At 39.9% G+C, this 14386-nt stretch overlaps 1 protein-coding gene across 4 annotated transcripts in view; it reads right to left on the bottom strand.

Moving 5' to 3' along the window:
- DYNC2H1 (dynein cytoplasmic 2 heavy chain 1) overlaps positions 1-14386 on the bottom strand; it is a 407641-nt gene that overhangs the window by 106364 nt on the left and 286891 nt on the right. Inside the window, exon 83 of one of the 4 annotated variants that reach the window (XM_073338435.1) lies at positions 947-1054. The exons of the other annotated variants lie outside the window; for them this stretch is intronic. Within the exon in view, the coding sequence (XP_073194536.1) occupies positions 1025-1054 (30 nt within the window). The 3' untranslated portion in view covers positions 947-1024. Of the gene's footprint in view, positions 1-946; positions 1055-14386 lie in introns of those variants that run through there. 4 annotated transcript variants of the gene reach the window in all.

Genomic DNA, 14386 nt, shown 5'->3' with positions numbered 1-14386 from the left:
TTTTCATCACTTCCATCTTTACGGGAATTCCCTATTTTTGCTAATTTTCTTCCTTAACATTGACTAGAGATTATTTTATTCTGCTACTATGACTTTCATTTAAACCCTTCTCTAGTCTTCTAACACCAACACCCTTAAAAGATGCTTTGGAATGTCTAGTTAATTTTATTAAAAAAGAAAAGATTCTTGTTTAACTCAGCCAAACTGATTTTTTTCCGACTACAGTAAAGGCTGTTTTATCTGGCATGTTGGGGGAATGTGCCTAAAGAATAGCAAATATGGCAGGCGACCATATGACAGGCAACTTAGAAATCTTTGGTGAGCTTAAACACAAAAAGGAAGCTGACAAGAAGTGGAAACTTAGAGAGATGACAAGGGAGGAGTATAAAAATATTGCTCGAGCATGCAGGGGTGTAATCCAGAAGGCCAAAGCACAATTGGAGTTGCAGCTAGCAAGGGATGTGAAGGGTAACAAGAAGGGTTTCTACAGGTATGTTAGTAACAAGAAGGTGGTCAGGGAAAGTGTGGGACTCTTACTGAACGTGGGAGGCATCCTAGTGACAGATCATGTGGAAAAAGATGAAGTACTCAATACTTTTTTTTGCCTTGGTCTTCACAGACAAAGTCAGCTCCCAGACTGCTGCACTGGGCAGCACAGTATGGGGAGGAGGTGAGCAGACTAGTGGTGAAAGAACAGGTTAAGGACTATTTAGAAAAGCTGGACATGCACAAGTCCATGGCCTAGATCTAATGCATCCGGGGGTGCAGAGGGAGTTTGGATGATGTGATTGCAGAGCCATTGGCCATTATCTCTGAAAACTCGTGGCAATCAGGAGAGGTCCCAGATGATTGGAAAAAGGCAAATATAGTACCCATCTGTAAAAGGGGGAGGAACTACAGACCGGTCAGCCTCACCTCAGTCCCCAGAAAAATCATGAAGCAGGTCCTCAAGGAATCCATTTTGAAGCACTTGGAGGAGAGGAAGGTGATCAGGAACAGTCAATACGGATTCACCAAGGGCAAGTCATGCCTGACTATGATGAGTCAAGTGGCTCTGTGGATATGGGGAAAGCGGTGGACGTGATATATCTTGACCTTAGTAAAGCTTTTGATACAATCTCCCACAGTATGCTTGCCAGCAAGTTAAAAAAGTATGGATTGGATGAATGGACTATATGGTAGATAGAAATCTGGCTAGATCGTCAGGCTCAACGGGTAGAGAACAGCTCTATGTCTAGTTGGCAGCCAGTATCAAGCAGAATGCCCCAGAGGTCAGTCCTGGGGCTGGTTTTGTTCAACATCTTCATTATTATCTGAATGATGGGATGGATTGCACTCTCAGCAAGTTCGTGGGGAGCGGGGGGAGAGGTAGATACATTGGATGTTAGGGGTAGGGTCCAGACAAATTGAAAGCCGTTCATTGATTGCCCTGGCTTCTGTAGAATCTAAGACCACTTCTATAAATGCTATTCTCTGAACAGGTGAGAGGATAGACTTTCCCTCACTGATTAGCAATCCCAATGAGCTGAAAGTGGACTGGATCTTAGCCACACTGGACATAACCTGGCTCTTGGATTGGAGTCTCACCAACTGGTGATCCAGGTACAGAAACACTTGAACTTCTGATTTCCTCAGGAACACAGCCACCACTGCCATGCATTTTGTAAAAACACATGGGGCCACAGAAAGGCCAAATGGCAGGATGGCAAACTGATGGTGAGATTGGTTGACCATAAATCCAAGGAATCTCCTGTGTCTTTTATGTATTGCCACATGGAAGTATGGGTCCTTCAAGTCAAGGGCAGCATACCAATCAATAGGATCCAGGGAAGGGATTATGGAAGCCAGAGTGACCATGCAAAACTTTATTTTCTTTATGCATTTATTCAGCCCTCACAGGTCTAGTATGAATCTGATACCTCCCCTTTTGCTTTTGGAATTCCATCATGAATAAAACCTGTTTCCCCTGTGTAAAGGAGAAACTTCCTCTATGGCTCCTAACAGGCGGAGAGATTGTACCTCCCAAAGGAGAATTTCCTCATGAGTGGTCCCTGAGAATGAATGTGGAAAGGAGATGTGGAGGGGTTAGAAATTAAAAAAAGTTAAACTAACAGATACAAACTTTAAAACTCTAGAATATAAAATCTATTTACATATATCTTAATATATTTTCACAGATAAGGAAGAAAGCAGAACCTCCGGACACTGGAGGTTCTGACCCTGACCATACAATGGTGAGAAGGAGCTGGATAGGTGGTCAGTCTGCCTCTCCCGTTATCTCCTTATTGGGAGGCACAGAATGAGGTAGGGCTCATATGCAGACTTACGGACACCACTTTTAAAATTCTTGGCTCCAGCTGCATGGAGCCCATACATAATCACGGTGGAATACACACAGGGACCAGCACTCAAAGAAGAAAGTCAATTGTAGATAAAGAAAGCCAGCACCATCCATGGCCTGATATACCTGAAACATGAATAAATAACACTGCCAGTCTTGTACTAGCATACCTCACCCACTGGGACACATGGTACAGCAAAACCCTGTCAAGGTCTACGTCAAAGCCTACCCCCTAAAACACACCGCTTGGATGTGTACAAGTAGTGTACAAGATACAGGACAAGTCCAATGTGGTCCACCCTTTTATATTACTGATTGACATCTCCACTTGTTTCATATTTGAGTTAACAAAGCTTCTATCAAGCCTGATACTGGAGTGTCCAAAACCCGTTAGACTCACCTAAATAACACCTTAAAAAAAAAGCCTGAAATCTCAACATCCACTATGAGTAAGCCTCTTATCCATTTCAACACAAAGGAAAAGAAAAGATTCAATACATAATGAATCATACTCAATAATAATCAACTCACCTCTCAATCTTTTTCCTGATAAAGACCTCAATCTGTGTAGTTTAAGACCATCAGTATAAGACATTTTTTCCATATCTAAAATTATTTTTATGGCTCTTTTCTGCACCCTCTCCAATTTTTTCATCATCCTTTTTAAAATGTGGACAACACAACTGGTTGGAGTATTCTGTTCACCAATGCCACAAACAGAGGTAAAAATCACCTCCCTACTCCTTTTCACTACTCCCCTGTTTATACGTCCAAGAATAACATTAAGATAATATTTTCAAACGTACTAAGCATACACCATCTCCTTTGAAGCAAATACAACCTTATTTTTATGAAGAGATGGAACAGTAATCAGGATATTATGGTTTTTCCTTAGTCTTTTGAGAAGTGCTGTGGGACCTTTCATGTTTACCTGGACAATCACCAAAGATGGCCTTAACAGTCCTCCTATTATTTCATCTGAAATATAGCTTCTCTTACAGTAAATAACATTTTATATTGTATGACACTGTCAGCAGTGACTGTGAATCAACGTCCTAGTGTAGAATTTGAACACAGGAACTTTTGCATACAGGCATATCATAACTGTCATGATCATAATGGTCCCTTCTGGGCTTAAAATCCATTAACCAAATATTATAGGCAGGGATGGTTATCACCACCTCATAAGGTTCCCCAACACTTCCCATTATAAGACCCCATTTTAGTTGCCTAGTGATATTTTCAAAATCACCTTGCAGCCTAACTCATATAGGTATTAGAGGACTCGGCTTTCTTGAAAAATCACACACTAAATACTTTTAAAAATCTGGCTCTAGGGCTGGCACTGTCAGGAGTAAGCTAGCCTGCTTACCCGCTAGTTTAACCCCCGGATAGTCTAACAAGCACAGCTGGGCCCCAGCTGAGCCACCTGATTGGCCAAACCACCTGATCAGCTCTTAAGATCAGTAGCAGCTGAGGGTACTGGCTACTCAAAATATTCACCTTTTGCTGAATTAGCTTCTGATCCTGCCTTGCCTCACCTCAGGTAGCCTGACTCTGACCTTCCACTCTGATTCCTGACCTTGGCTCCAACCCTTCACTCTGGTATCTGGCCTCTGACTTCGGCTCTGACCCTTGGCTCCGATTCTTGACTTCAGTTCTGATCCTTGGTTCTGATATTTGGCCTCTAACTCTGGTTTAGACCTTTGGTCCCAATTCCTGACTTCTGACTCCACTGTGACCCTTGCTCCTATTCCTGGCTACCAGCGCTGGTTCTAGCCATTACGCCTGCCTCCTGCTGTAATCACTAGGCACAACCCCCCTTGTCCCAGTTCTCGACACACTAAACATGGATAAAACAATGCAGAATGCTGCTCATTAACTAAGCAATGTCCACCCTGTGCACTGAGTGAGAAAGGGGTCCTGTGGAAAAAATAGTATATGATCATGTAATTAAAGACCATATCACTATACATATACTCAAGGGGAAAAATTAAGGTTGCATAAGCAATGCTAATTCTGGCATCTCCTAACTTCTGAGTGTTTGACTTTGCAATCTTGATAATATTCTTTTAACATAGTTTTTTTTAATATTATATGCCATACAATACAGTCCAAATATATATGCAGTATGTAAATTACTACTCTTCAGTATAAAAAAATCTGCCATGAATAAAAGCAAGAGAAGGAAAGAAAACAAGGTAATCCAAATATAAAAACTGCCAATAATAATAATAATAATATGTTTTTAGCATGGTGAAAGAATAATACAGAACCATAAGAATTTTCAAATAATCAACCTGATTTATATATGGAAAACTAGGCAAAGCAGCATTTATATTAAAAATCAAAAGAGAAATTTATTCACGAATAGCTCATCTAATATATATGGAAAATACCGAGAACTTGCTATGTGATTGAAGTTTTCCATTCTCAGTGAAAACATCTCATATCAGATGTACCATCTTGTTCTTGACTTTAGGAAAAGTGAAATGTACACATTAACATAATTAGTAAAGGTACAGTGATCACCTGAAGAAAGTCAATATTTACCTATCCACAATTATCAAAATTTAACAGTATCTGAGATTCTAACATTATTGCATATTCTAATTATGAGAGCACATTCTAGCTTAATATTGACTACTGCATTACATTAAAAGAAAATAAATTCTGGGGAATTAAGAAATATAACAGTCATGATGTGATGAGACAAAGTATTAAATCTGTAAGGGGAGGAGGTTTGACCTTTGAAAAGATGTAATTTTTCCTTTGAAAAAGAAAAACACAAAGGATTGTAAATAGTCTAATGTGGCTTCACATAGAACTCCTCACATACTTTTGGATTTGAAAATGGAAAAGTGGGATGGAAATAAAGAATAGTCAGGGCTAGATCATTCCTTCCTATGGAAAACCCATAGACAAGGAGTGCTGAGGATGGGAAAGCTCCAAAGTTTGCCCCTCCCTCTACTCACCCACACAACAAACAGGAGGATCTGCCCTCAAGAACTTCCAGTTACAGCAGAAAATACTATTTCTCAAATACATATGTTATCATGTGTTACAGATTGGGTTAAACCTTCTAATGATCCGGGAGTAACCACTGCCTTATATTCAGGATAAACATAAAGAAGCCATTGTAAAGAATTCGCTGAAACAATAGCAGTGGCAACCGAAACACTGACACATGAAAAAGCTTGATTAGAAGTTGAACTAAGTTGCCCAAGGGGTTTCGAATGCCAGAGCTAAGGTTTGGATTGGTGGAACTGTTTTTGTCTGTATGTCAGAGAGAGAGAGAGAGAGAGAGAGAGAGAGAGAAAGGAGGAGGAAAAGAAAGGGAAAGATACACAAGAGACAGAGTCAGAAGGAGCAGAAAATGAGACAGCCTGAACAAGCAGCTGGTACCACAACCCCGAGAAAAGCCTGGAGAGCGAACCTTTGGGGGTTATAGGCTGACAGAGGTCTGGTGCCGTGACCAAGAACACTGTCTCCTGTTTGGTTCCTCTTGTGTTCGGAGAAAACAGGACTTTGTATATTCTTCATAAATAAACAAGGCTGCATCAAAAGTACCAGACTCCTTCACCAATTTCTCCTCCAAACTGAACAACCTATAAGACCGGGAATTTTTGGCTAGCCATTTGGGTCCAAAGGAGCAACACATGTAATAGGACTATATTGTAATTCAAAAGAAAAGAGGTGCAGAGCTAATGTTGCAGACACATTACCTGAATTTTGTGCACTTAATGAAGCAACCGTAACATTCTTTTAAGACATTTTTATATGAAATAGGTGTGCTTATTTTTCCAATTACAGAAAAGCAAGAAAATACATAATATTATTGGTCATTTTTGTAATGATTCACAGAAAAAAATGAGCATAAAAACTTGCAATTAGGAAATTAAAAGTTTGTAAGAACATAAGAAAATATATATAGTCTAGTAAATTATTTTTCCCAAAGAACTGTTATGTAATATCAACAAAAAAAATAATGTCCCCTATAGCTAGTTATGCTCAATAAAGCAATACACTCATCTTGATGTATAGGGAATGCAATTGGATTGGCAGCCATTTCTGGGGTTAGGTTGATGTCATAGCTACTTTAAGGCAGGTTCAAAAATAAGGTAGGAAGAGAAAATTAAATGTTTCTAGGCTCAGTTTTGGGAAAGCAGCACAGTCCTAAACTACAGGTTCCAAATCAAACAAAGCCATTGCAGGGCAGTTTTATTCAGACCTACGAAAGCCTGTTTCTCTCATCAACAGAAGTTGGTCCACTGAAAGACATTGTCCTCATCCACCTTCTCTCTCTAGTATCCTGGGACCAACACAGCTTCAACAACACTGCGTACAGACTATGACATTACCATCTACCAAAGTAAAATGCTAAAATTATGTTTCATTAGAGCTTATAGAGGACAATTTTCTCAAAACCCTCAGCAAACTTTTTCAAAACTAGGAGAGAGAGAATAGGGATTTTTATTCTGCTCTACAAAAATTAATAACCTTTTAAAATCTGTAAATCTACAAAAACATATACAGGCAGGTACTCTACTGCCATCTAACAGATTTAATGCAGAAATATATATCTGTAGCACAGGAAAGCTCTTTCTACAGGTTTAGTACATCAAAATGAAACTATAAATCTCTTTACCATGTTGTTTTGACACAATTTTACAGCTCTAACTAAAATATGACAGTCTCACAATGGTCTCATTTACTATTTCTATAACTAAAATTATAGTATATATCACTTAGTAAGTGCCTAAGTGATGGTGGGTGGGGGAGGAAAGGGGGTGGGGAGGAAGAGTCCTTTCAGCCACAAATTTCTTCTGTGGGGAAAAGGGCGTGATCCTCCCACACTGCAGTGTTCATCCACTTCCCCTTGACCTCAGAGAGGACTCTTTAAGGGTCTTGGGATCTGCACAGGTGGAAAGAATGAAGAACAGATGGGCCTAGAGTGCCACACATTATCTCTGCACTGGCCTTGTTGGGATTCCAGCTGCATTCTCTTTCTAAGGACGACATCTGTATTACGGATCCTCCATTATAGAGATCATCAGGGCAGCTGTTGGCTGGAGAAGCACTAACAGCACAGTTCTAATGAATACACCCTACCAGGGAGTAGGGTTAGCATGAGGTCCCAGCATTATCCAAAGGCGTGGATAACCCTGGCCAACTGCGAATCCTGGGGAATTCAAGAGGTTTTGGGGGATAAACTGCAGCCTTTTCTGGGAGGAGGGCTAATTCACTACCCTCAGGTGAGTGTTTTAAATGAGTGTTTGTTGGATTGGACCCATAATTTTGAAAAAGGAAACTCCAGTCTTCAGAAAAATGAATGAGAGGCTATAGACTTATTATTTATATTACAATAACACTGAGAGAAGCCCAAAAAATAGGGTCCCACAAAGTTTAGCACTACACAAACACATAGTGAGAGGCAGCTCCTGAACCAAAGAGTTTCAGTTTAAATAGACAAGACAGACAAAGAATGGGAAGGAAAACAAAAGACACAGAGATGAGTGTGACTTGTGGAAAGTCATACAGCAAGTCAGTGACAGAGGTGGAAACAGAACTCCAGGTTAAAATGTTGCTTACTGAAGTCAGTGGCAATACTCCCATTGACTTGAATGGGCCAAGATTTCACCCCAGGTTTCCTGATACTCCTTTCAGTGCCCTGGAGCACTAGACCACTCTCTCTTACACCGTTGCTTTAAGATATCCAGTATTCACTTGATTAAAACAATTATTTACTATACAAATAGTATTCATAATAAAGCAGTAGTAAGTTTACCAAACAATATATGCTAATAAATAACTAGTTAAAATTACTGTAAAAATCTCCAGCCTATCTTATGATTTAAAATGCATGGATACAAATGCTAAGTACTGTACCACTTTCTGACAGGCTTCCTATCTGTTAAGTAATTTTAACTTTGATCTCTACTTAGTAGCTGTTTTAAAGATCTATCCTTTTTGACATCTAAAGTGATTATATATGTTATAAAATAAATTGCAGTTTTCCTTTAAGCAAGAACATCTATAAAAGGAATGTATCTAATATACAGCTCTTTGTAGTTGTAAGGTTTGCATTATGTGTAAAATTAAGCAGCATATTCTTGACTGATTTTGTGCACCCAGCTCCCATTGTCAAATTCTTTTTCATTTATCATTATTTACTTAAGTCACCTGGCTGTAATATATGAATGCTATCTGTGTCAATATCAAGTTGATGTTAGCAAAGGCAACAATACAAATTTCCAAACTGTTCAGATGCCATTCATGGCATAAAGACACAAAATACAGACATAGGATAAGGACACAGATTACTTCTACTTGCTTTTAAATACTCTTTCTAAAAATATGCATTTTAGTCTTGCACATGTCCAAATTGTAATTTGTGGTGATGATTTGCAAGATAAGATTTTTACAACGTATCAGAAGTAAAATGCACACACTATCACTCTATACTATGTAAAGCAGGGGGTTCTCAAACTAGGGGTCGTGATCCCTCAGCAGGTCATGAGGTTATTACATGGGGGGGTCACGAGCTGTCAGCCTCCATCCGCAAAACCCCGCTTCGCCTCCAGCATTTATAATAGTGCTAAATTTATAAAAAAAATGTTTTTACTTTATAAGGGGGGTCGCACTCAGAGGCTTGCTGTGTGAAAGGGGTCATCAATACAAAAGTTTGAGATCCGCTGATGCAAAGGAACCACATCCACATATTTTTCAAGGGAGTTAAATCTTTAAAGCTTGAATGGAAATCACAGGAGACCTGTTAGGTTATGCAATATTAACTTAATCAAATTAAGAGTGAACCTCTCCATCACTGAAGCACATTCTCGTATTGCCATTTGTCAATGTGTCTTCAAATTTCAAAACTATGTACTACTTATTTGTGTGTGAAAAGGCTATATACCTCACTATATTAGTAATACAGTTAAGTAACCGAGGGCAAAATTCACCACTGGTGTACATGGGAGCATCTCCACTGATTTACATAATATGGTGATGGGCACTCTCAGAATATTTTCTATCCAGGATTCAAAATCCTTTGCTTACACACAGCGTGCTGGGTGCCTTTTCCTCTCACTTCCTCATATACTGTATTCAGCTCAAGGTTTGGGGGAGGGAAGAAGTAAAAATGTTTCCACTTTTAAGTGTAACAATCATTTTCACAGTATGCTGAAGAGGCAAATTGCACATGAAGAGTGCCTGGTGTATTGGAGACACTGCATGGGGGGATAGAGAGAGGCAGCAATCAGCCACTAGCACTCTGATTCTGGGTCATGTTCATGGATTGAGAAACAATGAAATCAGACAGAAGCACCTGCTTACACCATCAATGAATTCTAATAATTCAAGTCTCTGAGAGCAACACGGGAACAGTTGGGAGCAGTAGACACAGCAGCAGGAGCCTGGAGAACCTCAGTGAGAACACTCCACCCCTCTCAGGTTCCAGCAGGATTTGGGAAACTCCTCCTCCCCATCCTGGGGACTCAGCAGCCCTCCCCTATTGCTGGGGAAATCAGAACAGGGCCACCTAGTAGTAAAACCTACCCTGGGAGCAGAAGAAATAATCCCAGTAACTGCATGTATAGTGAAGCCCCTTCATAGCTCCCAGGCACCAGTGCTGTCTGAAGATTGATTTTAAAAATGTCACTCTGGTTATTTGCTCTGAGATCATCCCTGCCCTTTCCCTGAACCACTGTTGCCACATTCGCTCTCCCTAAGTTCCAGGATTGTCTTCCATCTATTTCCCTTCTCTGCCCTCCTATTCAACATCCCTTCCCCCTTCTTCCCACTCCTTTGCCCATTTTTGTTTTTACATTTCATCTGTGATTCTCCATCTGTTGCCTCTCCCATCATAACAAAATTGAAAAAAGAAAATAAGCTAACAAGACATTTTCTCATCATTACCCTGATCACTTTGCTTATTCACAGCATCTCTTTCCTATAAGATTTTTCTGGAATTTTGAGTCTTTTAGATAAGATCTTCAGGATAGGGGCCATGGGTGGGATTCACAAGGGGGACTTAGTCTGAGCATTACAACACCTAGCTTTTAGGTGCCCTGCTCCCAATTGGAATTCACAACCCCTAGTTAGGCACCCAGACACCTTACACAATACATGGGGAGAATTAGAGGCCTAAGAATGAGATTCCCAAAAGCCAGCCCTCTGAGCAGGAAGTAATCTAAACTAGCCAGCAGGAAATACCAATGAGAGGAGTGTGACCTAAGCTCCACCCCTCAAAGGAGTTAGGCACTTAACTCCAAGCCAGGGATTTGAACCCAGGTCTCCCACAAGAGTGCCCCAACCACTTGGCTATGGAGTGGTCTGGGGTGGGTCTCAATATCTTCTGCTGAAGCTGTTCCACTTTGTATAGTTAAATAGTCATTGGAGCAGGGACTTCAACTAGGGTCTCCTATATCCCTGGTGAGTGTCCATGGGGTTATAAAGTCATTTTCTCTCTGTCCAAATGACTATTTAAGTATTTTATACAAAGTGGAACAGCTTCAGCAGGAGAGATAGGGAGGGAAGGGGAGAGAAAGAGAGAGACACCTCCACCCCCACAATACTCCACAGCCATGCTGTAGGGCAGTATCTGAGCACGTGTGCCAGATCATGTCCCATTGGTGAGATGGCAGGGGAATGCCTACTTTGTGAATACTGCTGGGGCTTAGGCATGAGTTAGGTGCTGAGCTGCTTGGCAGTGTCAGGACTGAGGCCGCTGTGTGCATACCCAGCAGCAGAAATGTAGGTGCCATAAGGATTTTACCAGTGAAAACATAGATGCCTTGGGTGTTTAGCTACCAACAGGTTTAGACTGGAGTTAAATAGGAGTTTTAAATATCTAAATTTTAGACTCAGGTGCCTAAAGTACGCTAAGTGACTAAATCTCACTTGTGAATCCCATTCCATATCTTTATTGCATATTTGAACATTAGTCAGCACAGTGCCAACTCAGTCTTAATTGGGGCTTCTGAGTAAGACAGTAATTCTACTACAATCATTGTCTTTCCATGTGTTTGTACATCATCCAGCACAACAGAGATCATCCTCCTGACTAGGTCCTTTGGGCACTCCAACAGTATGGGAAACACTAACTTGCTCTGTGGAACAATTCCTACCAAGCTCACTACTCTGTGCAGAGGATGGAGAGTATGACATATGCAACCACTGCCTTCCCTCTGTGGTGGTAAATGGGGATTGGGCAAAGACAAAATGTCGGAGAAATAATCTATCTGGTATAGGGCTGGCATAGATTATGGTTCCCCCACAACCACGGGAGAATCTTGGAAGAAACTGTGAATGAGTTAAAGTCCATTTACTCTGGAGTAAATAGACACTGTTCCTTATACGGGGGAAGACAAATGTTCAATATTGCTGTATATCAAAATAATCAAGACTAGTTTTTAAGCTATATTTTAACTGAAGTACACAACTAACAGTTAAATACAATAAACCATCTCTCTGTCTTTATATTGCCTACAAGAGACCGTTACTAATTACACAGCAAAACACACAACTTAGTTAATATACTTCAGCCTTATTAATTGTCCAGATCAGAGAACAATAAATGGAGTAAGTAATAACACCTACTAAAGAGACAGGAAGGGAATATTTTCTTAATTATTATTGTAAATAGTCTTTGCCGTTGGAGAACGAGGACTTAAGCTTTAGTAAATTAAAATGCTTTATAGCTTTTTGCAAAATGAACAGAATTTAGCTGTTTATCATCAGTGTACTGGAGATATTAATTCAGAGAAATGTAAGTTATATATGTAGGCAACCTAATTACGTATTTTTATATTTTAAATAGAGCGCAAAATTCTTGGTATTAAAATAGGGACAAGTACAAAATGAAGGCTGATCATAATCAGAGCATCCACTTTTTCAATGCTGTAAAATTTTATAAAGTGTGAAAACCAAATACAGAACTAGTTTCAAGTAGAATAGTGGTATAAGATTTTATAGTATTCCTATGGCAAATAACAGAAAATAGAAGCCTAAGGTGATACAGCATTGTGTGCACTAGAATGTAATAAGCTGATAAGTGTCACTATCTACCCCCATTGAGTTGTTAGCATTATGACAACCCATTACAAAATCCACATTTTGCTTTGTCAGCTTTTATAAGCCTCTTCAAAATGTATGATACCATGTACATGATTTTGGAACTCTTTGAAGGTACGTGGGCTATAATCACCACTAATAGTCTCATGCTGATAAAAGACAAACAAGGCAGGGTACTGTATAGAAAGTGAATTAGGAACAAATCTGAGGATATTTTGATGACATTTCCTGACAGGGATGTGCAGGCAGGAATCAGTAAGAAATAAATTCCTGGTGAAAATATGGCTGGCTTCAAGCATAAGGTCTCTTTCTGGAATCTTGGCTTCTTGATTCTGCTATTTAGATTATTCATGTAGAGGGCAGCTCTGACTCCTATGGCTCTATTTTTCATAATAAAAAATATGTAGTAAAGCACTGAGATCTTTTCGGAAGATCTAGAATTCCCTCCCTAGCATATCTTTCTTTGTTTTGGCTACAAAAAGGACTAGTGGAGCTATGAGGTTCCTGAATCTGATTAAATTACAGGTTGTAACAAAGCGGTCTTTGGCAGGACACTACTGAGAGTATCAATTCAGGATAAATTGCTTAGAGAAGGGCAGTCACAGCCCAAGGCTGGGGGTCCTTTGCACACTAAACCAGCCAAACAGAGAAGACTTCGGTTTTACCCCAGTGGCTAACCAGAAGTCATACACGCAATTCCCTTAGACACTCCAGCTTCCCAGTATCACCACCAGCACCACTCCTTATGGGGATGAATGGTTATGAAAACCAATACCACACTAAAAGAAAAAAGGTTCTCCCAGTCCCAAAGAACCATGCCCCAGACCCAGGTCAATATATAAGTCAGATTTAACCCACAAATCACGCTGTTGCCAATCCTTTAGAATCTAAAATCTAAAGGTTTATTCATAAAAAGAAATATAGATGAGAGCTAGAATTGGTTAAATGAAATCAATTACATACAGCAATGGCAAAGTTCTTGGTTCAGGTTTGTAGCAGTGATGGAATAAACGTTTCAAATCAAGTCTCTGGAGTACATCCAAAGCTTGGATGGGTCATTCAGTCCTTTGTTTAGAGCTTCAGTTTGTAGCAAAGTTCCTCCAGAGGTAAGAAGCAGGATTGAAGACAAAATGGAGATGATGCACTGCCTTTTATAATCCTTTTGCCATGTGGCTTGTGCTTCCTTTGTTCCAAATAAGCTACTCAGCGCATGGCATGGAAAAGCCTTAGAGTTCTGTCCAAAGGCATGTCCCTGTATGCCTTGCAGAGTCACAAGGTGTATCTGCCTTTTCTTAATGGATCAGTTGTATAGCTGATGGTCCTTAATGGGCCATCAAGCAGGCTAGGCAGTGCTCATGCCAGATTGTCTGGGGTGTCACTCAGAAGCATAGCACAAGTTTGAAATACAGTCAGTATAGAGCAAATACTTATAATTTTAAATTCAAAAATGATACATGCATTCAGAGAGCATAGTCATAACCACCAAATCAAAACTTTTCAGAGACACCTTACTTGACCTCCTTTGTACAAGATTTGGTGCCACTATATGACCTTTGTTGCAACAATGGTCTATACGGTCACAGTTCATGTCAATAACGTCACACAGGTATTGACAGTAAAATCTTTGTTTTATAAGGCTATTCCCACTCTTACCTGGTAACCTCTCTGAAATAATGATGGAGAGGCACATTTGCATTTAAAGAACAGATACTTGCTAGGAAGATCTCTATGCACCTATTTCTCCATGTTGGATGCCTATGTCACTAATTACTCTTTCAGATGTTCTGATGCTAGATGTTTTGTTGCTAGATGTCTACATTTACATTTAGCCATGTTAAAACACATATTGTTTCTTTGAATTCAGCTTACCAAACGATCCAGATCGCTCTTTGTCACTGACCTGTCCTTCATTATTTGTCACTCCCCCAATTTTTATGTTATCTGTCATTTCTCAGTGATGATCTTATGTTT

This window comes from Lepidochelys kempii, chromosome 1 (genome assembly GCF_965140265.1).
Source record: "Lepidochelys kempii isolate rLepKem1 chromosome 1, rLepKem1.hap2, whole genome shotgun sequence".
Lineage (NCBI taxonomy): Eukaryota > Metazoa > Chordata > Testudines > Cheloniidae > Lepidochelys > Lepidochelys kempii.
Note: the sequence above shows the minus strand (reverse complement) of the source record. Positions and strands in the feature narration are given on the sequence as shown.